Below are 27344 nucleotides of genomic sequence, written 5' to 3'. Positions count from 1 at the left end.
CAGCTGCAGTTTGGAGGCAAAGCATTTTACATGACAGAATAACAGACTCCATGGTTTTTGATTCTATCCTCCATTTACTCTAGTTCAATGAAAAAGCAGAAGTCATGTGTGGATTTTCACTTATGTGTATTTTTTTGGGGGGAAAAAAAATGCTTTCTGGCCTTAAGATACACTGATATGATGGGAAGTAGTCTAGAGATGATTCTCCCTGAGCCTCCATCAACTACTGCCATTTATCAGAGGTCAGCAGGCTCTGATAAGTTCAAGGAGAGTTCTGGGGTCAGGAGGACCGGTCTCTGGTGCTCTCCTGGGTGGCCTTGCTGATTCAGGTGACCTGAGATTTAACAATCTTACCGTCAAATGATGCAGCTGGCTACTAAGGAATGGATTCATGCTGAGTTTCCTGCATCTACAAACAGTAACTTAAGGCAACACTGAGGACTGAAAATCATCCTGTCATCTCAGGAGGCATCTCTGATCCTTCCCAGGGAGCAGACCACCTGGGAGACTGGAATCATCCTTGAGCGTTGCACACTGGCTCCAAGCACAGCAAGGAAAGCCTAGGGATGAGGAGAAGAAGCCCCTTCCTCCCTCCTCCTGTCCCCAGGCCATCCCGGTCACCACCTTCCTTATAGTCTACTTATGACCCAACTAGCCAGTTGCCACTTGCTAAACAGATTTCACAATCATGACCCACAGTTTGGAAACCATGGGCTTAGATGGGCTTACTGGTTGGCTGTACAAAAGCTGCTGCTGCTTTTTTTTTTTTTTTTTTTAATAGCCTACAGTACCTAGTATTCTCAGGAGGTCTTCCATCCAAGTACTAACCAGGCCCAGACCCTGCTTAGTTTCTGAGATTAGACAAGATAGGGTGCGTTCAGGGTGGAGACAAGAACGTTTTTTCAGTGCATAATAAAGCAAACTCTGTTGACTGTAGATACACAAGATGCACCTGTGCCTTTTAGAAAGAGGCGTGGTTCAACAAACATAAATTAACAAAAACTAAGGGAACAATCCAACCTATCAGCCCCCAAAGTCCCTATGAAGTTTGTCAGCGAGATGATGTGGATAAGAGTGAATGAATCAAGGAATAAGCATAGAATCTTCAGATTAAACTTTTAGAAAAGAAATGCTATAAACTAAGGTTAGAATTATGTATCAGGTTAAAGTATTATAATTTTAAAAAAAATCAAATTTACTGAGAAAAACAACCTATGTAGTAGAATAAAGTCTAAGCAGAAATAGTAGAAAAACAAAGATGGCTGGTAGAAAAGGAAACCCAGACACGGACACCTAGGAGGGCCAAGGGGACAGCAGCTGGTGTGGTGCCTCGGAGGATAGTTTGCGGGGGTGAGGAGCTCTCAGGCTGTGGGCTCAGTGGGGAGGGCAGGCCTGCGGCTCATCAACAGTGATGCCTGGGATCAGAAGGGTTAATACCAGAACTGCCAGTTTCAACGTGTAATTTTAAGGGTCACGGGACCTTAGAACCAGTCCTTTCTGTACCATCTGAAGTCACGTTCAGCACAGTAGGAGAAGAAGGGACAGTGATCTGGAGGGTTCCACCAGGATTAGACGTGCCAGCACATTGGCCAGAATCACCAAGACTGACTGGGACGTTTTAGTGTCTGTGAGGAAGTTCTCTGCTCATGATCGAAATTGGTTCTGACCACCTGGCCCAGGTACCTGGGCTCTCGAGGTCTTGAGCTACTGAACAATCCAGGACAAAGGTCAATCCCCGCCCCCCCACCGCCCCCCCCTCCGCCCATGTGCCCTGAGAGCAGTTGGCCCAGCAGCAACCTCCGAGGTCAAGGGTGAAGGTGATCGGACTGAGGGGTGCTGAGTACCAGGGCCCCACACGGAGCAGGCGCAGGGGAGGAGGGTGGAGCTATTCAGAGCCACCCCGCCAAAACCCACCAGCGCCTACTGAGGCCTGGTGTGAGCACAGCAGGAGCTGAGTCTTACTGGAGATGCAGCTGTTGGGAATGGGTTGGTGTCTGGGGGAGATGGGAGGAGCCTCCCGGGACAGGAAAAAGTATTTTAGACGGTAGCCTGGCGTTTTCAGGGAACAATCTGTTACTTCTTTATCTTTCTTGATTTATGTCAGTGTTATTCCTTGCTTGCTGGCTGGCAACAGGGTACCTGCAGCAGATCACTGATTCCTTCCCGACAAGACCTTTATCTGATATACCTGCCCAAAGATGCACACACCCCTACTTTGTGTAAGTGTCTGCACATGGACACCTAGCACCATAAGGGGGGGTTTAAAAAGATACATCTGTGTGGGAGTGGAGGCTTTGGGCACGGGGAAAAGGTGATGCTATTGCCACAGACCAAGCTCCACAAAACATCCCAAGTACCATACCTCCTCTGTGCTGACGCTTTCCCAAAATTTCTTAGAAAAAGGCACAGTGGTGACCGGGCTTCACAATAATTAAGAAAAAAAGTGTCAGTTGGAAGGGCTGTTCTGAGAGCACCAGACACAGCTTATTGTCACATCTTAGGTTTTAAACTTATGCAAGGGAACCACGGGAATGACACTCTGTTCTTTACAGCAGCTCAGAGGCCAAGTATCTTCTAAACCCTGTACCACTTTGCAAAGTCAGTCAACAGGAGGGCGAAGCAGGGAGACCTTTCATGGATTAGCAGTACTGGGAGCTACCTGACAGAGGGAGATGGGCAGAGACTTACTTGGCAGTAATTTCTTCATCATATTTGGTTTTCAGGTCAAATAATTCTGTTCGAGTTTTTTCCAGGGCTGAAAGGCAGAGGACATAAAATCATGATATAAGATACTAATTGTTCCTATTAAATCAGAAAGAAAAATAATCACATTCTCATTCCAAAGGAGGCAAAGATTACAAAAGTATCACAGAATGGAGAAGAAAAATCCCCTGCCACTGCTGCTTCAGCTCATCCCATGAGCCTCTAATTACATAAATTTCCTGCTTTTAAATAATTTCATTATTAAAAATATTTCCATATATAATTGCATATGTTTAAGTGTATATACATATATATATATTTTTACCCACTCCCATAATTAAAAATATATACACATATATATACACACACACACACCCCCCCCCCCCCCCCCCATAAATACCAACAGTAAAGAATCTGCCTGCAATGCAGGAGACCAGAGTTTGATCCCTGGGTCGGGAAGATCCCCTGGAGAAGGGAATGGCAATTCACTCCAGTATTCTTTCCTAGAGAATTTCATGGACAGAGGAGCCTGGTGGGAAACAGTCCATGGGGTCGCAAAGAGTAGGACACGACTGAGTGACTAACACACACGCACCCATAAATAGGATGATACAAACATCTTCTGAGATTTACACTTTGCCCTGAGCAGCTGCTGCTGCTGCTAAGTCGCTTCAATCGTGTCCAACTCTGTGCGACCCCATAGATGGCAGCCCACAAGGCTCCTCTGTCCCAAGGCTCCTCTTGTCTCTAGGCAAGAATACTGGAGTGGGTTGCCATTTCCTCCTCCAATGCATGAAAGTGAAAAGTGAAAGTGAAGTCACTCAGTCATGTCTGACTCTTAGCGACTCCATGGACTGCAGCCTACCAGGCTCCTCCGTCCATGGGATTTTCCAGGCAAGAGTACTGGAGTGGGGTGCCATTGCCTTCTCCGTGCCCTGAGCAGAAGCATAGAAATCTCTCTATGCTGGGACATGAGAATGACAGTAACAATTTAGCTCCTGCACAGGGCTTGCCACGTGCCCCGGGCATCAGGATACCTTGAAGGGAAGGTGCTGGGTGAGTGGCTGGGACGTTCCAACTTCAGATAAATACCACCCAGCTGGCCTCCCAAGAGGCAATTACATTCCCATCAATACTGAGAGTGTGATTCTTTTCCTATCCTCTCACCAACATTGGATATTATCAATTAAAAAAAATTTTTTTTGACAATCTGACAGGCAAAACAATCTTTCACTGATTTAATTAGCATTTCCCTGCCTATTCAAAATTAGCATTTTTTTCATATGTGTATTGGCTGTGTGTTTATTCTGTAAACTGCTTGTTTCCATCCTTAGCTCCTTGTTCTCCTGGACTGTTCATCTATTCTTATTGATTTTCGGGTGATCTTTATATTTTGGGGATCTTACGTGTCTGAATTTGTTGTGATTATTTTCTCCCACTCTGTCATTTTTTTTTTTAAACCTGGATTATGATGTCTTCTGTTATTTTTCCACATTTAAATTAAATATATAGTCCCATTTCTCTTTCAGAACAAAAAGAAAAAAAGGCAAAAAGAAGTTTAAAGAGAAACCTGAGCATAGATTTTTGGGTACTTTTGCAGTTTTGAAGGTCTGCTATAACTGTTCTCCTTAACTTCACAGGGTAGAAATAATGTTTTTTTCCTCCATTATTGTTCCAAACGACAAGTTAGCCCTTGGCAGTTTGGTGATTTAGACGTGTTTGTTGGAAAAAGAGCAGGAAGAAAGGATGGTTCCTGGCAGTGATGTACATGGAGTTTGCAGCCTCCCACCTTGCCTCGAAGGACTCAGAGTGGGTGACTCATGCAGTCGAGGTGGGAAGGGGCCGGGGTCGGGGAGGCGGGTGGTGTCTGAGGCACACTGGGGTGTGGGCTGGCTCCCTCCCTCCTCCAGGCTCACCACAGGGGCGGGGAGACAGGTGTCAGGGGGACCTGCAGGGACTGGGAGGTGGAGTAAACCTGTTCTGGGTCAGTCTGGCTGGCAGTGGCCTGATGGGCAGGCAGAATAGCACACCTGTTTGCAGAGTCTGGACTTTATGTTCGGCTTCTTCTAGCTTTGAGGTGGTGGACATCTGGGTCTCCTGCAGCTTTCTGAAAAGGAAGAGGAGGAAGCCAGATTGGTCATCTTATTGAGCAGCTCAAATGTCTTGTGGGTTCTGGAACTACGGCCATGAGCTGCCTTTAAACGGCTGGAGGCAGGCGTGTGGCTGGGTACCACTAGTAACGCCACGAGCCCTGACCTTTAACCCCCTGACTCTTACCCACGCGTCACCCCCCAGGGGAGGTGCACTTCCTGCAGGACCTGATGTAAGGCAACTGATGTAGAAGGTTATCCTAAATGCAGCTTATTCTTGAAATGCCAGTTATTTTAAAAAAAGAAAAGAAAAAGCATCATCACGCACTCATTGTTTCCTGAAGTTAGCCCGACAAGAATGATGCATTTACATTTTGCTGACACAATGAAGGAATCTGCTGGAATAAAGGATGTACTGAAGAGATGTGACAGCTGCTCCGTTTCTGTTAGAATGGAATGCGAATGCAACGCTAATACCTAATGGGGACATTCTGAACGTCTGCGGCCACATTCCATGTATTTATATTTCCCAGGATCTCCAGATGAATTCCCTGGTCAATAAATAGCATTCCTTCCTCCTCATCGGCAGAAAAATCTCTAAAAATAAGTCTATTATTTTTACATCGTTTGAATGTAACACATGCTCTCATGAAGAAGAAACCTGGGAATACGGAAAAGTAGAAATGGCACAGTTAAAAAAAGACACCCAAATTTCCATCATCTGTGGAAAAGCACTGCTTGCATTTGCACCTATTTCAATTATAAAACTAATAAATGCTCTGTGTTGAAGAAAAAAAACCCACAAATATTATAAGAGATGGAAGGTAAAATGTCCTTTCTGTATCTTGGCTCTATTTGCACTCCTCAAATAGAGTTCTTTTGTAGCTCTTTAGAATTTTTAGAAATACAATGTAATATGTGATATACTGTAGCATAATATAAACTCAGATGTGATATACTACAATGTATATAAACAGAAAACCCTTTCTTTTCACACAAAAGGGATCAGGGCATACATGTTATCCTGTAGCTAGCTTTTTCACTTATCTCAGTACTGCGGAAATAGTCTACCCTAGCACATACAGCTCTTTCCCATTCTTATTAAATAACTGACTCCACTCAGCTTCTCTGGGCATTTAGATGACTTATCAAATTTCTTTCTACTAAACAATTCTACAGTGATCATCATAGGTATTGTTGCATAATTCTGATAGTGAATTTGTTGAATGAAATTCAAACAGAGGAACTGCAATGACAAAGGGTGTGTGCAATTGTTTTTGTTGTTTTGATAGATATTCAGAAACTTTCCAACAAAATGAACCTCACCAATTTAAACTCTTGCCAACAGCATTTGAGTGTTCTGCTGTGCCAACACTGGATAAAATTAAACTTAATTTTGCTGCGGAATAAAGCTGAAAATTTCTCTTCGTATGAACTGTCTGTTCCTCTCCTCTGCCTATTTTTTGTAGTGCGGACTTTTTCTTATTAACTTGTAAGAGCTCTTTGTTTGTAAGGAAAATTAGCCCTTTCTTTTATGTGGTGCAAATATTTCTTCCTAGTTTTTTGATGGTATAAAAATGTTATTCATCTTTATTTGTTTTTAAATGTCTGTATGAAATTTTAGGCAGTCATATTTATACAAATTTTCTTTTATGCTTAGAAAGATTTCTCCATTCCCAAATCATTAAAAACAAAGTAAATGCCCATGTTTTCTTCCTGTATGTGTATGATTTAATTACTGACATTTAAACTCTAATCCATTTCAATGTTTTGGTAAAGAATGAGATAAAGATCTAGCATTATCCCCCACCCTCAGTGGTCAACTATTTGTATCTTTCAATATAATCAATCTTTTAACCTAATTTGAAAAATCAACTTAATGATATTAAATTTCTATAGGAATTTATTGTAACACTTCTATAAAGCATGACTTTGCTCTGTGCAGATGTAACCACATTGTCTATAATTCTGTACTATGCATTTTTCACTTCATATTACGCCAGGTACATTTCTGGGGTTACTGCAAATTCAACAAAACTATCTCTTATGTATCCATTTCTTGTTGGCAGGGCATTTCAATGACTTGCATTGTCCCCTGTCCCCCAATTTTCAGTAATACGGTGAGAAATCTCTTTGGGCATGAAGTACTTTCCGAGGAGACATATTTAGCAGCAGTTCCACTTCTGCTGGGTCAAAAGTCCACTCGTCCTTCTGAGCCCTGACTTTGTGGGGCTCTCCCAGCAGTATGTGGCGTTCCTTGCAGAGCTGGGCTTGACCTGAGAGACTGGCTTTGGTCCTGCAGCAAGGACCTTAGGAGGCCAGGGTGCAGCAGTGGGTTTGGCTCCGGCCCCATCTCTGGGTGCCTGGGTGGGAGAGTAGGGGCAGGTCCCTAGCCTGAGGCCTGGTCTCTCCACCTGAAAAATGAGACCGTCAGCTTGGCAGCTCTATCCTGGACACTAGGTGAGACGATGCCCTGAGAGGGCCTGGCAGTGAGTGCAGCAGGGATTCTTCCTCTTTTCTAAATGAAGCCAGCTTCACAGTGCCCCAGAGAGGCCTTGCTGATGCTGGAGAGCTCCACCGGCCCGCCTCATGGAAGTCTGAGCAGCTGCTTCCGAATCCACGGGAAACAGCCACAGGATGCCATCATGGGCCTGCCTTGCACTTGTAACCAGACATGTAGTGCCTCTCGTTAATGGTCTCATGATTCTCCACGGCAGGCTGAAATTTTTACGTCTTGGCTTCACCAGAGTTCTGAGAGCCTGACTTGTGCAATTTGAATTGGTGACTTTAACAGTCCTTATGGTTTTCACAGGAAATCTAACTTTCATTAAGTCGTCACACTAGCTGAAAACCCAACTCGTTATTTGTGGCAAAGTTTTGGGTGAAGCAGGCCCGTGGAAACCTAACACTCACAACCCCCAGATGGTGCATGAACACATTTTACTGATACCAGTGCCAACAAACCAAGACAGTGTGCGTGTGTGTGAGAGACAGACAGAGGCAGAGGGAGCTGTTAAATACTAACATTCCACTGAAGAAGGTAGCGGGAGCTTGGGGTCGCCCAGGGCTTCCTAGAGAGGACAGGCAGCAGGAGACGGTCCTGCCCCTCTCATCTCACCTCGGGTACAACCCCCATGTGTCAACTACACAAGCTTTGTGCTCCAGCTCCGCCTCATGCAGCCCTCAGACACACCCTTAGACCACCAGACACCATTCCCCAATGGGGAGAGACTGGCACACTTTACTCAAGCCCATCTTACAAATTACAGAACAAGGGACACAAACAAATGGTTTTCAAACGAAATTGTGCCCGAGAGCAGGGACCCCCCAAGCTCCAGGATCTAATGCCTGATGATCTGAGGTAGAGCCGATTTAATAATAAGAAAAATAAAGTGCACACAGTAAGTGGAATGTGCTTGAGTCATCTTGAAACCATCCAATCCCCACCTCCCTAATTCTGTGGAAAACCTATCTTCCATGAAACCGGTCTCTGGTGCCAAAAAGGTTGGAGGCTACTACCTTAGAGCCTCTAGGATTCTGGTTTCCAACCTGGGCTTATTTCACAGGATTGCTTTTAAAAAAAAAACCAAAAACTTGTGATATAAACAAGTAAAACCTTACATCGGCACATAGGTGCCTGCAGACCCCAAAACATGCTCACCTCTCCTTTTCTGCAAAATCATTTTGTAACTTTTGTTCCTTTTCAAGAGCTATGGTCTCAGCCTGGTTCTTCAGAGTCTGTTCATATTCTCGGATTTTCTCTTTAAGTGCTTTTATCGTAACCTCTGCAGAAGGGGCAGAAAAAAAAAACTCCAGTAAGAGAAGCATGGTTCCACACAGCTATATATACTAGGCTTTCGTAACCTAGGAGGATCGGTGTGTTTTAAACGTTAGCTCTTCAACCCTGACACAAAATCAATGGTTACGAGTCCCTTTGGAGACCTTTTACTCCCTAAATGTTAAATTGAACTTTAAACATTTAGGTTGAGGAGGATCAATGGATTTTGCTGGGAAGAAGAACTATGTCTCTCTAACACAACTTAAGAAAAAGAAAAGGGGGAAATCAATGCTAAAATATAATATCATCTTATTGATGAGCTGAAATTATAGTCTTCTACTGAGGGAAGATTAATAACATTTTAGTGTAGGTTTAAGTACTTTCTTATAAAGAAAACAGTTTATAATTGTGTGCACAGTTTGGAAGAAGCCTACAGACCTCCCTGGCTGTGGGCTGCAGCCCTGCTGTTTCACAAGTGATGGAACACACAGTGCACTAAGTGGGTCTGGGGCACGTCTGCCTGGCTGGAAGGGACCATTTCCGGAGCTTGGGTGCCGAGAGCAGCCTCCTCCCTGGCCAGAGTCCGGCAGACCTGGGCTGCGTGTGCAGCGCAGATGACTTAGGGCCCAGGGGAGCCACGTTGGAGGAAGGGCGTGTGCCAGGCGGCAGTGCTGAGAGACGAAGCCCCGGGGTATCTGGTGCTCAGGACTCGGGGCCTCTTGGGTGGCAGGGCCCCCTGGAAAGCCCAGGCTCCCCTCTCCACCAAGTTTGTGTTTATGGGCCCAAAGTGGGAACACAAGAGCAGATGCAATGAACAGGGCAGGGTCCTAACTCAGACCTGTTGGTGGCTAGGGCAGCATCACTCCACCTGCCTCGACATGGATACCTCCACCGCTATGGGGGCTGGCCGGCCCCCAGCCAACTACTGCAGCCCCAGCTCCAAGGTGAGCAAAGCCCTTGAGGGACTACACTTGCTCAGATGAGGATACATCACATAGGAGGCAGGACTGAGTGCCCTGGTGGTCCCAGTACCCGACATGGTGGGCGTTCAGCGGGCTGAGTAGGGTGAGGCCATGAAGGGGCTGCAACAACAGGGCCCCAGGCTCACGTGACAAGGTCGCCTGCCAGGTCTCTGCTCACGTAAGTGCTTGGACTGGTGGCCTTGGTCCCCTTGGGCTGTAACTTATGTTGGCTTTCACTCCCTGAGCTGCACGGACATGCTGGCCCAGGCAGGAGCTTGACAGCCGGGCGTTTATGCCCACGTGGCTTATGGAGAAAAGCTAGAGGCTCTTTTGTTAAAATAAGAACTGGTGCTTTTCTTTAAATGGAACCAGGGGGATCTCCTCGGAGGAGGAGAGAGGGAATTAAGACCAATGACCCTGGCAAGGCATCTGAGAGATGAACATGGGGCTTCCTACCTCTTGGACTGAGTGTGTGAGGCTTGGAAGAAATGCCCTGTAAGCACAATGGTTAGTGATACATGAGCAAAGGGGCGCAGGCTGGGTGGGAGTGGAACGTGTCCAAAACGGACACATGACAGGTCACCTCTGGAAACACCTGCATATTCTCTTTAGCCGATGGTCTACAGGCTGTAAACAGGCGGCATCTCTGCTTTGAACAATGGGTTGGAGACATCTGGGCAGCCCCTGACCCATCTATGCTCCTTCCAGGGGAGACTGGGGCACTAGCTAGGAGCTCTACTCTGTCTGACGGGGTCTCTTCACCACCCCCACCCCAGGAGGGTTGCTTGGTAAGTCAGGGGTGACTTGTCCTGGAGCCTCTGTCCCTCCTCTGCCACCTGGGCCAGGGGCCGGGACATTGCCCTGGGTGTGTCCCAGCTGTGCCCCTCCGTGTGAGTGGAGTGGGGTGGGAGTGAGGGGCGGTTAGGTTAGGGGGAGGGCAGGGCGAGCAGAGTGGAGGAGCAGAGGACACTCAAGAGCTCTGCTCCCACTGCGAAGCGGTGGCAACCAAGGGACCCCCGGCCCGGCCTGCCGGCCTCGGAGCCTTTGTTCTTAAGGCATGGGCTCTGCGTTTCTATTTTTTTGGCTGCGCCTCAGGGCTTGTGGGATCTTAGTTCCCCGACCAGGGATTGAACCCATGCCACCTGCAATGCAAGCATGAAGTCCTAACCACTGGACTGCCAGCGAAGACCCTTGGGCTCTGCATTTCATTTGAAAATGCCCATCAGTTGAGACTTTTGGGGGAGGTGATGGCCTCACACTGGGCAACTGGCCCCTGGACTGAGGTAGGTGATGAGGCAGGTAGAGAGGGGGCGCACGCCTTCCACCAGAACCAAATCATACTGAAGGAAACCCAGGTGGTGGATCTGTCCAAATAAGATGGCAGGGGTCGCTGGAAGGAAACAACAAGTGCCCCCGCCACCTTCGGGTTGGTGTTGTAGAAACATCAGAACCAGAATTTCCGGGTTCTCTTTCCCCTGAACGTGGGTGATTCTGACCAGAGCCGGGAGGGAGTACTTCTCTCACTGGACGCCCCCCACCTCCTAAGTCCACACCTTGCTCCCCAGTAGGACTGAGCTGTCCCTCCAGTCCACAGCCTCTCCGCTCCCTGTGGGGCCAGAACGAGGGGGTGTCCCCCAGGAAGGGGTCTTCAGGCTTGTTGCCTTACTGTCCAGGACCTTCCTGACTCTTCCTGGGTCCTTTCCATGGACGATCCCTCCTCACCAGCCTGGGTCCAAAGGTCTCAGAACCCAAGGATGCTTTTAATTTTTAAATTTTTCTTAAAAAAGCCTTTCTTTCTTTTTAAAAAAAGATTTCTCTTGATGTGGACCATTTTTAAAGTCTTTATTGAATTTGTTACAGTATCATTTCTGTTTTATGTTTTGGCCGTGAGGCAGGTGAGATCTTAGCTCTCCCACCGGGGAGCGAATACACATCTTTTGCATTGGGAGGCGAAGTCTCAACCACTGGGACTGCCAAGGGACGTCCTCCAAGGATACTTTAAAAAATTGTCGTCAAGTAATTCCTTCTGCAGCCCTCAGGGGAAGTCCCTCAAGCAGGTTGCTCTCTTTTCTGTCACCCTCCTCACCCATACCCCAAGCAAAACCAAAGAGGCCCACTTCCACTTGGACTTGGCTCAGAGACCTGCCGCGGCTGTCAGATGGGGCAGCAGCTTTTCTCAGAGACAAGGAAGCCTGAATGGGACATGTTTGCATCTTAGGTGTAGGAGAGAGTTCTCCGGTCTTCCTTGGCAGGAAAAGCCAGGCAACCTTTGTCCTCTCTCCTGTTGACAGCTGGGCAACCACACCAAGAGGCTGTTTTGTTTTCCTCCTTTAGATTTGTCATGAACAGGTGACGCTGACGAGGACACGGGGGTTCTTAAGTGTGGGGACACGGAGCCTTCGTCTAAAGCCTTAATGTATTAGCAGCAATTATTAAACCACTTATTGGATGTGGCCCTTTGATCATAAGCTGGCTTATCTGACATGTGCCACCCGCAGGCAACGCATCTGTCTTTTAAAGGCAGACCCTATCACACGATGATTCAGGAAGAATTTTTAAAGACTCCTGATTGGTCCCATCAGGGAGGCAATAAAATCATATGTGGTCATAGTATGGAGGAAAAGTTTTCCTTCTCAATTGCAAAGTGTTATTATTATCTCTCTGTAATGACTCAGATTCTTACCCCGCCTGGACTCCATGACACAGGTGACAATCAGAGCTAGTCCCAACAGTATGGGTAAAGCAATTTAAAAAAAAAAAAAAGAAAGAAAGAAAAGAAAAGAAAAAAGGAACAGAAGAAAAAAGAAAGAAGAAAAGAAAAAGTAAGGAACAAATACATCTTCCACCAACCTTGATTTTTTACTTCAGCGAATTCCTTATTGTATTCTTCGAGAGTTTCCCTAAGTTTTTGGTTCTCCGTCTCAATGTCGTGCAGGCGCTGCACTTTGAGCTGGAGCTGCTGCCCAAGGTCCAGCGCGGGAACGGGATCTGCAAGAGAGGGACACACGGGTCACTGTCTTCTGGACACGCTTGAGCCACCCTTGCAGAGGCTCGGAGCAGGCCACCTGGCTCCCAGGCGGTCAGCTTCCCGGGGCCCCGCTGGGTGGACAGGGTTCATCTCTGCAGCCACTAAGGGATGTTCAGGTAGAATCCAGTGCATGAGAATGGGGTGAGACTGACCACGGACTCCCTGGGATCTGCTCACTGCCCTGGCCTGGTGTGACACTTGAAGGATTTTTCATTCCCTGATCTGCTAGGAAGAGAGAGAGATATGCATGGTGGCTGGTGGGGCGGGCAGGGGCAGTGGGGGAGCCCGGAAAAATCTCCCAGCACCCATTCAGAGAAGGCACCGAAAGCCTCAGGTTTCTAATAATTCTTGTGAAGCTGGAAATGAGAGCTGCTGCCTGGAGAGCGTCTGCTCATCACAGAACACTTTTTATGGACATTTTCTCATTTGAGCCCTAGGACAATCCTGGGAGAAAGATGTGTGACATGTATCTCGTTCTTTTCGCAGAAGTCGGAACTAAAGCTCAGGGAGGCAGGGTGATGCGTCCAGGTTTCCAGTTGGTTAGTGGGCAGAGGGCTTTCCCTGGTGGCTCAGTGGTAAAGAATCTGCCTGCCAGTGCAGGAGATGTGGGTTTGATCCCTGGGTCGGGAAGATCCTCTGGAGAAGGAAATGGCAACCCATTCCAGAATTCTTGCCTGGGAAATGCCATGGACAGAGGAGCCTGGTGGGTTGCAGTCCATGGGGTTGCAAAGAGTCAGAATGACTTAGCAACAACAACAAGGGGCAGAGAGAACTCAGACCTACATCTGTGAGTTCAGTGATCATCCTTCCAATAAGGAAGGTCCCCTGAGGGGGCTCTTGAAAGATGATCCCCTCTTCAGGACAGGACCACTTTCTGTCATGGCCATCCTTTAACTGATGAAGCAGGCTCAGCAGACACTCAGGATTTACTAGCTGGTGATCTGAAGACAGGAGAACCCCGAGTTTCTGCTCATGGTGGTTGTGCCTTTTGCAAGAGGCATGCCTGGTGACCAAGCCATGGTGACCTGTACTGGGCCACTGAGCCAGCCAGCCAGGAGGCCTCCACACTGCTAGTCATAGTACAAACAGTAGGAGAATGGAGAGCTAGGCCAGTTATGAGAGGCCTTGTAGACAATTCAATGTGCTATCCACCACCATATTCCTTGCAAAACAACTGGATTAATTAGGTGAACCACTGACTGAAACCACCCATCCTGGCCCAGGCATGATAGTAACCACTTGACACCAATAATCTTACAACAGGAAGTCCTGATAAGAAACTAACAAGCTACCACCAAATGGAAGAATTCAGGAAGGGTCCAAAGGAGAGGGGAGACACCAGTCCATACGTCCTACCAACCTCCCAGAATCCTCGTAGGAATCCATCTTGGCAGAGCGAAGTGTGCACCACCAGGAAGGACGCTGAGTTGGAATGATTGCCCAGAAACCTGGGAACGGATCCCCTCACCATAAAACCTGAGACTCCGAGCCACGTGGCAGAGCAGTTCTCCTCGGCTCCCTACCCTGACGCTCTCTTCCTGGGTGTCCCTTCCCAATGGAGCCTCTTGCTTTGTCAGCCTGCGTGTCTCCTAGGAAAATTCATTTCTGAGTGTTAGACAAGAGCCCACTCTCGGGCCCTGGAAGGGGTTCCAATTCCTGTAACGGATTTGGACCTAAAATTGGATGCTGTGGACATGGAAATTTATGGTACTAGTGAGGTCTTTGCCTTTACCATTAATTTAGCACAAAATGGAGAGATATTAAATGTTCTTCTGGCATCAACTGGGTCTTTATTTTTATTTCTGCTGCACTTATAATCCACCTGCTGGGCCCCAGTGGGGCACTTCCTCTAGGACTCTCGGGCCCCATCAGAGCAGAAGCATACCCGAGTCTGCTGGGCTTAGAAGAGATTACGGAAGATATTTCTGGTATGGACGCCAGCATCACTTGTGAGACGGCTGCAAAGATTTAGTCTCTGGGTGAGGAATGCTAAACACCGAGCCCAGTGGATCAACAAGGGTATATATTCAAGCGCTCACTTAACTTTCAAATACCAGTGCTGTTAATTTTTCAGACCACCCCTGGTTCCTGGAAGGGAGGGTTCGGCCTACCACGCCTCAGTTGGCACAGCCACCAGGAGCCAGGAGCGCTCTGAGATGCCAGTGTCTTCGTGGGGTTTACAAAACTCAGGCCCCAGGGCTCGTTCGGTACAGCATCCAACACTGTCCACCACGTGAAACCCCAGTGGCTGGGCACTGATTCTGTGCATATATACAGCTTATGACTACATCACTGCTTTCTCATTTGTGGCCTCTCATGATTATTTTTATCAGCATTAAAATAGTTATATTAAATTAGATCTCAAAAGCCATTTCAGGGATATGGTTCCTTGTAAGTAGGAGTGGTAATAATACTATAGAATGAACATCCTCAGAACATTTCAGGTGCAGTTTTTTATTTTTAAATTTCAGTATCTTCCCTGGACACCTTCCTATACCCTTCTCTCCCACCATGGTCTCATGCCGGGCAAATGGCCTGAAGGAGACAAAGCAGTATGCCCTTGGCTCCCTTCACGTACGATGACAACCTGAACTTGAAACAGAGATCAGGGAAGAACTGAGGAGAAGGAGAACCACTGTGCTTCTGTAGAATTCTATGAACGTCAACTCCTGTAGGTTTCCCGGCACAACTGCCAGTCCAAATTATATTTTTAAAGAGCTAAGCTAGCACACTGCCCTCCATCCCCAAAATTTATGTTGACAACTCTTCCAGTCCATTCCTTTTAAGAGGCCAGGACCCACTGTATCTGCTTCGAATAAAACAATAGTTTCCCTCGTTTGATTCAGCAAGGAATTCAGTGACATATAAAAATCGCATGTACATTGTCAACTGAATGGTAACTAGGACCTTTAGACAAATTTTCAAAAGCATTATATTGTAAATGAAAATTCTAGCATGCTCATAATTATTCATTATGGCATGTATATTTAATTTAACATGATTAAAGGTTAACGCCTAAGTAGCAAAACTGGTCAAAGAATAAAGAATGAACTGGATTCAAACATCTCTATGCATTAAACTTCAAACTTTACTACAGTACAGTTGAATGACTCAATGCCTACAGCGTTTGAATATTGTTTTGGATTATGTAAAAGGCATTGCTAAAGTACCTCTTAGGCTTAATTTTTATTACTTGTATTAAAGGAACAGCTAATTACCACATGACAATATAATGACTCTAGCATGTTTGGGCTAGAGACCAAAACAATGAATTTCGGCATGCCAAACCCCAGCCTGCATGTTAATCTAGGGGAAATCATAGCTTTTTGTCTTGTTAATGATTTCCAATGCCATTTAAACCCCACACAAGTATTGTTAGGTCTTATTCTGAACGTCACAAGCCGCCCGTCTCAGCAGCTCCATTAGGGAATCGTCTGGGGGAGGTGAGAGCACACACCCATCCGTGGAACAGGAACACACGAAATCCCTGCTACCTCCTAGTCAACGTGCTTTACTGCCACCGCCATGCTCCCGACGTGACAGACTTGCAAAGTGTTCTACAGCCGTCTCATAGTTCGTTCCTAAAACGCTCTGTGAGCCATGTTATAGCTCATTACGCAACACAGGACTCAAAGAATGTAATTATGACAAACAACAACAAGACCATCACCTGTATGTATGCAGCACCTTCGCCTAAGTACCTGGGACACTATCTTGTTAATTCTAGCCGTCACAGCCAGAGGTCAGTGGGGAGGGGGACCTGCAGCCTGTCAGGCGCTGGCGTCTCACCCAGGGAACATGGGGAGGAGAGAAGTCGGCCAGGCAAACAGGTATGCAAAAGTCTAATTAAGATTTCTGCTTCCTGGACCAGCAGCCGACTAAATTATACTGTCTCTTCAAGTACTAATATAACAAGTCTGTCCTAAGCATCTGTCTGCTCTGGGTAAGACACTGGGGTGGACGTCCAGGTGAATCAGGCAGGCCCAACCTCACAGAGATAAACCATGTTCACAAACAACAAATGTAAAGCAAGAAGGGCCAAATGGAAGACCGTTTCCAGATGGAGAAACCGGGAAAAGGAGACCTTTTTTTTTAAGAGCCAGAGTTGAGACCTGTGGAGACTTTGGAGCAGTAAATTCACATGGAAGGAACAGCGTGGAGCTAGAAGCAGGGGAGGGCCAGGTGCAGCCACAGAAACAGCTCAGTTCAACTGCTGGCACCCACGTAGACACTCTATGATATCAAGACTGTGCCAGGTGCTGGGGGGACATGACGGTGAACAAGACAAAATGCTTGTTCTCAAAGACTTGACATTCTACTGAAGCAAGGGAGACAGACAGACAGCAAACCAAACAAAACAGGGTGCTTGCAGTACTGCCAAGGGTGAAGATGAGAGGAGACAGGGTGTGGAGAATGGTGAATGGGTCCTGGAGACAGATGGACAGGGAGGGACTCTGAGGGGGTGACCCTGGGGTTGAGATCTGGATGTTGAAGAGGAGAGAACGTGAAGACTCTTGGTAGAGGGAATGGCCATGCAAGGGTCCAGGGGTGGGCGTGAGGAGGCATATGTAGGGCCTAGAGAGAAGCTGGTGAGGTATGATGAAAGGAAGGGGAAGTGGTAAAGGGCCAGTTGCCAGAGGGGGAGACCTGAGTGCAAAGATTTAAAGAAAGATATGAACAAAAAAGAGAGGGAGAGAGGCAACATGAAGAAGGATCAAACTGAGTTTGAGAGCTGAAATTACTATGTCGGAGAAGCCCTGCTGCACGGAGGCAGTGTGTCAGTCTCATAGAAATAGTGTCTAAAGTGAGCTGAGGGCCTGAATTTGGATTCAATTCTATTGTGACGGACAAAGCCCTCAGAGAATAGGACTCTCGCAAGATGAGCCACTGAGGCATGAGAGGGAAACTGCAGTGCCACGGAAGGATTTGTTGGTTTTCTAGTTGCAAAGTATTTAAGAGTTTTAAGCTTAAAGATGAGTTAGACAATTTTCTTTTAAAAAGCTAAGTGTTCTAAATGAGCTGCCCTGTTCTGTGATGGCAGATGGCTATCAGTAATATGCTGCCTGGCAGACATTTAAAAAATATATAAACACATAATCTATGTCTTCGAAGTAAATGTGATGTTTTAATACTTAGTGAGGGGAAAAAAATTGCTTCTTGAATGAAACTCATCTACATTGACAGCATTCTAAAAGCGGATATTTGGAAATGTTCCCATCGTCACATAAACTTATGGGCAAAGACAACACTGTCTATAAAAAAATATCTCAATGCCTCATATCAAACAAGAGGGAGTAGAGAGAAATGGTTTAGAGTGTGGGCCATACTATATGCTATTGAATCCCAGTTCTGCCACTTACTGGATGTGCAACCATAGAGAAGCTACTTAATGTCTCCATATCTTACTCTCTTCATCTATAAATTGGGCATAATAATTGTGCCAATAGCATTAAGTTGTTGTAAGGATTAATTACCATAATATGTGTATACACTGCCAGACTCGGAGTTAACACTCAATAGATGTTACCTATTATCAATTAACTCAAACCTGAAGAAATATTTGTCAAAAGGGGTTTCAAACCCATTTGTTGATAATATAAAAAATATGATATCTTCTGACTAGTTAGCAAGAAAAATTGAATACCAGGGTAAATAAAAATTTACTAGCTGAACTTCAACTAATATTTTCTTATAACTGGTATGCAGCTTTCAAAGGTAGAAATCATGTTTTTGTAAAGATCGCTAATAATGTACTGCTTTTGTTTGGTTCTATGTATCTTTGTGATTATCTTTTCCAGCCATTTATGGCAGCCATTGAAACCAACAACAAAATGAACAAAACTTGGGAGATTTCCATCGCTGGCTATGACAGATTAACTGGCACCAGACCTGACCTCTGGCCATAAACTGGAATACTAGGCAATCTAAATGAAGCCACCATTTACAGATGTTGAACAACCAGCAGAGCAGGATGGTGATCCCTGAGAGAGGGAAACAAGTAAGGGGAGCCCTATGATCACCCTGACTTTCTGCCAGGAAATACTTTCTGGACTGCAGCACAGGCAAGAGGGAAACCCAAGCAGAGCATAATGGTCTTTTGGATTGAGAAGATAGGTTTCAGAAGACCAGCAGGCTGAAGTGCCTGGAATTTATAGGGCAGAGCCCTGGAAAGGCAGGAGATATGCAGAGAAAGAGAGGAAGCTGCAGAGGAGAAGTCTAAGATCTGCTGCTAAAAGATAAGGCACATGCGCACACATCAGGTGAAACTCCACAAGGCTGGGCAAAGAGCTGCAAGGAAGGGCTAAGTCACCAAGTCCTAGAGTGTGCAGAGTGCTTGGAGGCTTTTGCGTTACAACTAGCCTGAGAAGAGAGGCTTGTTGAACAGCCAGGACATTCAGTAGAAGACAGCAAAGGGCCACACCAGAGTGGAGGGCTAAGCTAATCCTAAAGTAAAGGCCAGTTTGGACCTGTCCCCAAAGGCATAAAGCATGTCTCTGAATAATTGAGTTGATCTGCAAGTAATTTAACTGCCTGCCCCAAATATTTCAACACTCTTAAGAAAGACAACAAAATCCAGTTAATAATTAAAATGTCCAACATCCAATCAAAAATTACTAGACATGCAAAGAAGCAGGATAAGGGGAAAAAAAATCAGTTAATAAAAACAGAACCAGAAATTATAAGAGATAAAGGAAGTAGCTGACAAAGACTTAAACAATTATTATAAGCACGCTCAAGGATTAAAGAAAAACATGAACAGAACAAGGAGAGGAACAGAAGCTATGAAGAACCAGATGGAATGCTAGAACTTAAAATACAATATCTGAAATGAAAAAAAAAAATCCCTATAATGGCTTAAGCACATTAGACACTGCAAAATAAAGATCATAGAACTAATCCATAGATATAGTCACAGAAACTATCTAAATAGAAGCACAGAGAAGAGATTGGAAAAAAAAAAGTTATTAAAACCTCAGCAACTTGTGAAACAATAACAATCTGACATACATCTCCCCAAAAGGGGTGAGGGATGTATTTGAAAGGGGCAAAATTTTCAAAGAAAGCTATAAACCCCAAATCCAAGAAACTCACCAAGATCCAGGCAGAATAAATGCAAAGAACACCAATAAGCAGTCAAATTACTAACAAGAAGAATAAAAGGAAAATCTTAAAAGCCAGATAAAAGAAGACTCCTGGGAAGACTCAGTAGTGTTGTCAATTTCCCTCAAATTGACCTATAGATACAGTGGAATCCAGATCAAAATCCCGGCAGCCTTGTTTGTACAAACTGACAAGTCAAGTCTAAAATTTATATAGAAACTCAATGAACCAAAACAATTTTGAAAAAAAACAGACCAAAGGTAAGGACTTATATATAATCTGATTTCAAAATTGACTAAAAAGGCACAAGAGTCAAGATATTATGATATTAACATAAGGATAGACATTCAGATCAATGAAATAATAAGCTGGACTTTAGTAAAATAAAACCTTCTGCTCTTTATATGACAAGAAACTGGGAGAAAATATTTGCAGTGAATATATTTGACAGAGGACTTTTGTATCTAGACTATATAAAAGTTAGAATTCAGCAGTAGGCCAAACAATCCAATTAAAAAAATGGGCAGGAGATTTAAACAGATCCCTTAGAAGTGAAGTTCTATGAAGGTCCAAAAGCATGTGAATAAAAATTTAGCATCATTAGTCACTGAGAAAAACACAAGTTAAAATCACAATGAAATATGCTCTCCACTCACTAGAATGTCCAACACCTAAAGCGCTGACAACAACAAATGGCGTAGGGGACAGGGAGCACCTGGAACCCCACACGCATTGGGGGAGGGGCTAAAACGACACAACTACTTGGAAAACCATTCGACGGCTTCTTATCAAGCTAAACATGCACCCACCCTATGCCCCAGGAATTCTAGTCCTAGCGATTTATCTAAGAGAAATGAGAACAGACGTCCACATACAGCTGTCCATGAACACTTACAGCAGGCTTACTCATGAGAGCCACAAACAGTTCAAAAGTCCATGAATAGGTGGATGCGAAGGCAAATTGTTTTACATCCACACAGTGAAACACCACTCCCCAGTAAATGTGGACGAATAACCCCCAACACACCACACTGAGTGGAGGAAGTCAGATGCATCAGAGTACCTACCCAAGGACCCCATTTATGTGAAACTTCAGAAATGATGAACCTAACCTGGGTTGACAGGAAGCACATCAGAGGTTGCTGGCATTTGAGATCGTGAGGGAGCTTTTGAGGGGTTATGGATGTTCTGCATCTTGACTATCTGACTGGCCATTGTATCAAATTGTACACAAAACAGGCGTTTTATTGTGTATAGACTATGCCTCAATGAGGTTGATTTTAATATATATATTGTTTTACTGAGAGCAAAATGTTTCTTTGTACTGCTAATAAAATGTAAATTTTAAGTCCTTTTGAGTCTTCATCACATCCTTTAAATTCTGTTTTTAGTACATGACTGGCAATGTATTTCATACACTGCTGTAATGACACATGAACATCATTTAAATAAATAAATAGTATATATTGGGGGGTACAAATTTGAATTTTCTTTTTTTACTGTTGGGGGACATGAACAAAAGTAGCTCAGAAAGTCCACTCAGACCGTGGACTTTGTAGAAAGGATGGACAGAGAAGGTGGAGTCAAGGCAGTGAGAAGTAACGGAGGCTTGTGGGTGAGTGGTCAGATTTGGGGTGCATCCTGGAGGCCGGGTCAGCAGGACTCACTGATAGATCAGCTCTAAGGTGTGAGAGAGGGAAAGGAGAACAGGGTGACCCCTGCCTTTGTGGCCAAAGCCACTGTGTGCATGGTGGTGTCATCTACTTTCTGGTGGCGGGGAGTGGGGGGCAGGGGGAGATGTCATCTAATTTCTGGTGGGAGGTAGTGCTGTGGGGGACCAGCTGCTCTCCTGTGGCCACATGGCGTCTGCAAGCCTAACAGAGTCAGAGTCACCCAGGGAGAGTCTGGGGAACCCACACTCCTGCAGAGGAAGAGAGGGTTGAAGAGGAGCATAATGGCAGAGGTGGGTTCTGTGGGCACAGCGGACTCTCAGATGAGAGAGCTGGCCAGTGGAGGGAGATGCCACCCTCCTCTGAGCACATGTGTCTTCTCAGTGAAATACGAGTTGTGTGGAGATCAGGGCTGAAGAAAGGTGTGAAATAGCACCTGTAAGGGGGATGCTGGGAATAAGGGTGGGGCCCGCCTGGGCTGCTCTGACCTCATGTAGAACGACCAGTGTGGTTCTGCAGGGACTTTGGGACACTGGTGTGGACGTCCTGGTCACTGTCACACCAACAGCCCTCAGGCAGGTACGTCCTGGGAGGAGGAAGAGGGCGCCGCAACATGTCGGGAGGGGAGCTGTGCAGCTGGGAATCGGGGCTCTGATTCCATCGGGTGGCGGGATGCTGGGGTGTGTGTGCAGGAGGCCAGCGGAATGCTGGCTGCTTCTGCTGTGAGGGACTGTAAAGACCCGCAAAGACTGACCCCCTGGACCCCAGTCCACCTGTGCGCAGAAGAGGGGGTGCGGCCCGGGAGCGCCAACCCTGTGACGACATCAGAACGCAGCAGACGCTCCCCTCCACCAGGGCACTCTGGGCTAATGTAATCATACGATTACATAATTAACCCAGCTGTCTCATTAAGAAAATCAACTGGAATTCAGGGCATAATTAGTCATACAGCAATTAGCATGCTGATGAGCAACTGATGAGAAGCTGTCTAGATAGCGCGTGTGCCAGGACCACCCCAGTCACGGCAGAGGGGGGAAGACGCCACCCCCGCCCCCCGCCCTCACTGCAAGCCAAGTCACCAAGTCACCACCAGTGAGTTCTCCTGCTGGGCTGGAGGCCAGGGACAGGAGTCCAGAGGGAGAACCCTGAAGGTGGGGCGGCAAGTGCCTCGGATGCCCATCTTGGCAGGCTGGCCTTTATTCAGTGCATGTGCAGCTGCTTGCTTGGCTTGCAAACGTTCCGCTCCTCGGGTCCCGAGTTTGTTTCAGGTTGCTCGAGGAGGGTGGAGAGGCAGCCTCCTCTTCCGGCTGCAGTCACCCCAGCACTGGTCAGAGCCTGACCATCCCCTGGCCCCTTCGGACCAGCTCTGGTCCTGCAGCCCAGCAGGGGGAATGGGGGCACCTGCAACCCACAGCTTCACTCCATGGCCGAGGCCCCATCCCTCTCCTGTCCTGTCGTGGAGCCGGTGGTTGATTTTCACATGTAAATGGACATGTTTCAGGAAGGGAACCTGAAAACGTGCGAAGGGTCTCCTGCTATCAGGTTCCGAGGTTAGAGTTCTCTCTGGAGGGACCTGGGCACCAGTGCGCTGCTTGCCAACCCCGGGAGCATGGAAGACCTGGACTGGAGCAGCCTCTAGGAGCAGGCTGGGGTGGCCACATCACATGGCCTTCAAAACCGCCACCGAGATGCATGTTGGTGAAAAGCCTGGTATGAGAAGCAAGGGGGTAGTTCTAACAGATCTTAAGACTTCGCTGCTTTTTTTTGGCCAGGAGTCTTACTATGCATCCTTCATCAGGGGACAGACAGGAAGAAAAAAGACAGACAGAAGGAAAAAAGACTGAACAGTGCTTCCTGGTTTTAACTGATAGCATGTCTTCACTTAAAACAGCCTGTTGGGCACAAAGGACTGGCTCACTCTGTTATTCTTATGTGCTTGTTTCCTTGCTCACTCGTGTCTGACTCTTTGCTACACTAGGGACTGTAGTCTGCCAGGCTCCTCTGTCCATGGGATTTTCCAGGCAAGAATATGGGAGTGGGTTGCCATTTCCTTCTCCAGGGGATCTTCATGACCCAAGCATTGGATCTGTGTGTCCAGTGTCTCCTGCGTTGCAAGCAGATTCTTTATCCACTAAGCCACTGGGGAAGCCCTGTTATTCTTATAGAAAAGAATTAAAAAGCGGCTCTCAGTACGGATGATGGTCCTCTTTTACTTCTGGATGCTCAGATGTGAGGCCGATGGGGACCTTCTCCAGCAGAGACAGTTTCCTTAAATCCTGATGGAAACTTCCCGCTGCCCTGCAGCAGCAGCACCCAGGAGCAGGGGCATCTTGGTGTGGGTGCTGCAAACAGAGCAGCCTCCAAAACGGGCTCCCTTCTGCTGGTTCCTTTTCAAGACTTCTGAAAATGAACACTTTCTACTTCTGATTGCAGGCCAGTCATCTGAGGGGAATGAAGTGAGCTGGGCCAGTCAGGAAACACTATGCGCCAGCAGTTTCCCGAGTCCATAAGTGTTTTATATCACTGGTAATGATAGGAAATGGCCACCCACTCCAGTACTCTCGCCTGGAGAATCCCACGGACAGAGAAGCCTGGTGGGCTACAGTCCGTGGGGTTGCACAGAGTTGGACACGCCTGAGCACAAGCGTCTCATCACGGGCTCCCTAAGATTTAAATCTTAAAACCAACCCCTCTGGGCACTGCCTTTGTGTTTGAAGGGTTTGGGTCTATAGGGCCTAAACCATGTCTTAGCAAGGACTGAGAGATGACTCTCTGTTGGTGTTGGGGTGGGAGGGGACCAGAGAGAACCCAGAAGATGATGAGAACCAGCAAAGACTCTGCCAATGGACTCTACACCGGGGAAGAGATGTTCTGCAGCACCGCTGCCCAGCTCTCCAACACTTTTCTTTCTAGGAACTTCTAAAAAAAAAAAAAAAAAACCTTTGCAGAGATGTCTGTGGGACTGAAAAGGCACAGTTGTGTTTTATACCAATTATTGCTGCTGCTGCTGTTGCTAAGTCGCTTCAGTCATGTCCGACTCTGTGCGACCCCATAGATGGCAGCCCACCAGGCTCCCCTGTCCCTGGGATTCTCCAGGGAAGAACACTGGAGTGGGTTGCCATTTCCTTCTCCAATGCATGAAAGTGAAAAGGGACAGTGAAGTTGCTTAGTCGTGCCTGACTCTTAGCAACCCCATGGACTGCAGCCTACCAGGCTCCTCTGCCCATGGGATTTTCCAGGCAAGAGTACTGGAGTGGGTTGCCATTGCCTTCTCCGTATCAATTCTTAAGTGTGGACAAATACTCCACCCATTACTGCTTACGTTCTTATCTGGTTAACCCGCTACTAAGGGCTATTCAGCAACTAGGACTGAGAGTTGAATTTTTTACAAATGTATGCTCCCACCCCTCCCCCCACCCTCTACCCGGATTGTAGAGATAGAGGCAAGCTCATCGTAAAGAATCTAAAAAGCATCAAGAAGCAAAGTCACCCACGCGAGGTTAATTCCTGGCAGATTATGCATACATACCATGGTAACTCTGCTCAGAACACAGTAAAAATTCCAGTTATGCAAGGGCCTTTAAGAGGAGGTCATTCCAGAATTTTCCCAGCTATCTGAGAGGGTCACACTTTAAGAGTGGAGACATTTACTTCTTCTTCCATTACAGTGAGGGAAGGAGGCTGCCTACTTCACCGGCTTTAACTGTGGGATATTCTCTCAAAGACGCTCCACAGTCTCGCACCACCCGAGGGAGGGCAGGAGTCGAGTCTCAGCCTCATTTGCATCTTGGGTGGGTGGTGCTGGGCCTGGCACGTGGCTGCCAGAAATGTAGGCAGAGGGAGTGTGTAAGTATGACTTCGGAACAGCACACCTTGAACTTTTTCTTGCACTGCTGGGGCCAGTGTGGTTGACAGTTGCTGACCTCTGCTCTCACCCACAAACCTAGATTCCAGTGCACAAGGACGCTAGCCTCCCGGGCAGGGTGTCTGCTGCTGGGGACTCCCCGACCTGGGGCCTTGCCGGGTGTCCTCTCAAGTCATGCTGCTGGCAGAGGCTATGATTCTTTTTCCTCATGTGAGTGGCCATTAGCAAGTTAATATAAATCCCCATCAGAGGTTATTAAAATAAAAAATTTTAGATATTTGCAAGTGTAAGCTATTTGTACGTTGATCATATAAACGAAGATATACAATCTGTGATAAGAGTCACAGACGAAGCCATTTAGGCTGATGATGTGAAACTATGACTCTATGAATCTAAATATCAAACTGCTTTACTACTGCCATGACGTTGACAAGAAAGGCAAAGGCCACATTCAACTAGAATAATAGTGAGGAACAATGAGAGAATTGGTGACTGGAGGCTAACTTGGCACACTTTTCGCTGGTCTTCCTCTTAATTTTGTAAACCAGATAGAACCACATAAACAGTATTGTCATTTAGAGATGGATGAAGCAACACTGCATGAACTGGGTCCTGGGCGAGAGCCATCTGAGTAGCTTTCCTCCACTGTCCATTCCTCTCCAAGTCCACCCCTGCCAGTAGAAACCCAGAGACCTCACCTCTCCCTTCCCATACCACCTGGGATCCCTTTCTGATCTGCTTCCACACTGCAGTCAGGTTGACTTTTTCGTTGTGCAAATCTGATCACGTCATTTCCCTGTTTAAAATCCATCAATGGTCTGTCTGTGAGACAAAGTCCAGAACCCTTCGTCTACTCCAGCGGCCTGGGCCCCTCCCTCCTGAGTCACTGCATTCCCTGACTCAGCTTGATGACGAGCAGGGCTCTTGGACTACTGATGGTGTCCCGGTGTGGATGATATGGTACGTGGTCACTCTCATCACCTCCCTCTCCTCCTCCTGCTCCCTGGGGCTCATTGCATCCTCTGACCCTGCCCTGTCCTTCCCCATCTACACTCTCTTGCCCAGGGGGCTCTGCCTTCAGAGCACTGCTCACACCTAAAATTCACTAATGATCTGTGTGATGACTTTTGGATGCCCACATTCCCACCAGACCCTCGAGTCCACAAGAACAGGAAGCTGTTTGTCACACCTGCTCCCTGCTCCATCCCTGGTACTCAGCACCGTGCCAGGGGACAGCATCCTTAGTGCTGACAGGGCTGCTCCATGGAGCCAAGGGGCACAGCAGGGGGGAAAGATGGCATACATTGGCCACAGTAGCAGGATGTTTCTGATAATAACCTCAAAACTTACGAAGGAATGAGGCACATCTGGTGACAAGTGAGAAGGGAGGTAAACATGAGCTCTTAATGGTGGCAACTGTTCAGGGGACACACCAGGACAATCATGGATTTAAATGTTTACTCAGTGTCTTTGATCTAAAGGAGGTTTTTGGAAGGAGAAATAGCACTACTTGGGATTTTGGATGTGGAAGCTGAGAAGAGGGAGGAGCTTGGTGACCCCAATGCTTCTTTTGAACAATAGAGCTGCACCACTGGGGGAGGGAAAGGGCTGCGGCAGAGGGGGTCCCCTGCTCCATGCGTGAGGCTGGGTGTGTCAAGCTTGGGATGCTGGCCGGATAGCTACTTAACCCAACGCATTCTGGACGTTAGTACCAGCCACAAAAACCCAAGGCCTCTGAAGTGCATGTGCTGGTTTGATGAACCCTGAGTGCTAAGTATCCTCTAGATGCTAAGCAGTCATCTAGAGCACAGGCTTAGTAGGTGTGATGCACGGGCTTCGTTGCCCTGAGGCATGTGGGATCTTCCTTGTATTAAGTCACTTCAGTCATGTCTTACTCTTTGTGGCCCCACGAACTATAGCCTGCCAGGCTCCTCTGTCCATGGGATTTTTGCAGGCAAAGATACCAGAGTGGGTTGCCATTCCCTCCTCCAGGGGATCTTCCTGACCCAGGGATTGAACCCATATCTCTTACAGGCTCTGCACTGGCAGGCAGGTTCTTTACCATTAGCGCAACCTGGGAAGAGGGATCAAACCCATGTCCCCTGCATTGGCAAGCAGATTCTTAACCACTGGGCCACCAGGGAAGT

At 46.9% G+C, this 27344-nt stretch overlaps 1 protein-coding gene across 6 annotated transcripts in view; it reads right to left on the bottom strand.

The window, feature by feature from the left end:
- Positions 1-27344, bottom strand: part of CUX1 (cut like homeobox 1) — a 349582-nt gene that overhangs the window by 130042 nt on the left and 192196 nt on the right. For 5 of the 6 annotated variants that reach the window (XM_068968697.1, XM_068968698.1, XM_068968699.1 and 2 more), the window contains 4 exons: positions 12384-12521; positions 8455-8578; positions 4734-4810; positions 2689-2755 (listed from right to left, as the gene is read on the bottom strand). In XM_068968697.1, the coding sequence (XP_068824798.1) occupies positions 2689-2755; positions 4734-4810; positions 8455-8578; positions 12384-12521 (406 nt within the window). The remainder of the gene's footprint in view (positions 1-2688; positions 2756-4733; positions 4811-8454; positions 8579-12383; positions 12522-27344) is intronic. The other variant, XM_068968701.1, reaches the window with a different exon arrangement.

The sequence above is a fragment of the Capricornis sumatraensis genome, chromosome 3 (assembly GCF_032405125.1).
Source record: "Capricornis sumatraensis isolate serow.1 chromosome 3, serow.2, whole genome shotgun sequence".
Lineage (NCBI taxonomy): Eukaryota > Metazoa > Chordata > Mammalia > Artiodactyla > Bovidae > Capricornis > Capricornis sumatraensis.
This window is presented reverse-complemented; position numbering and strand designations above follow the sequence as displayed.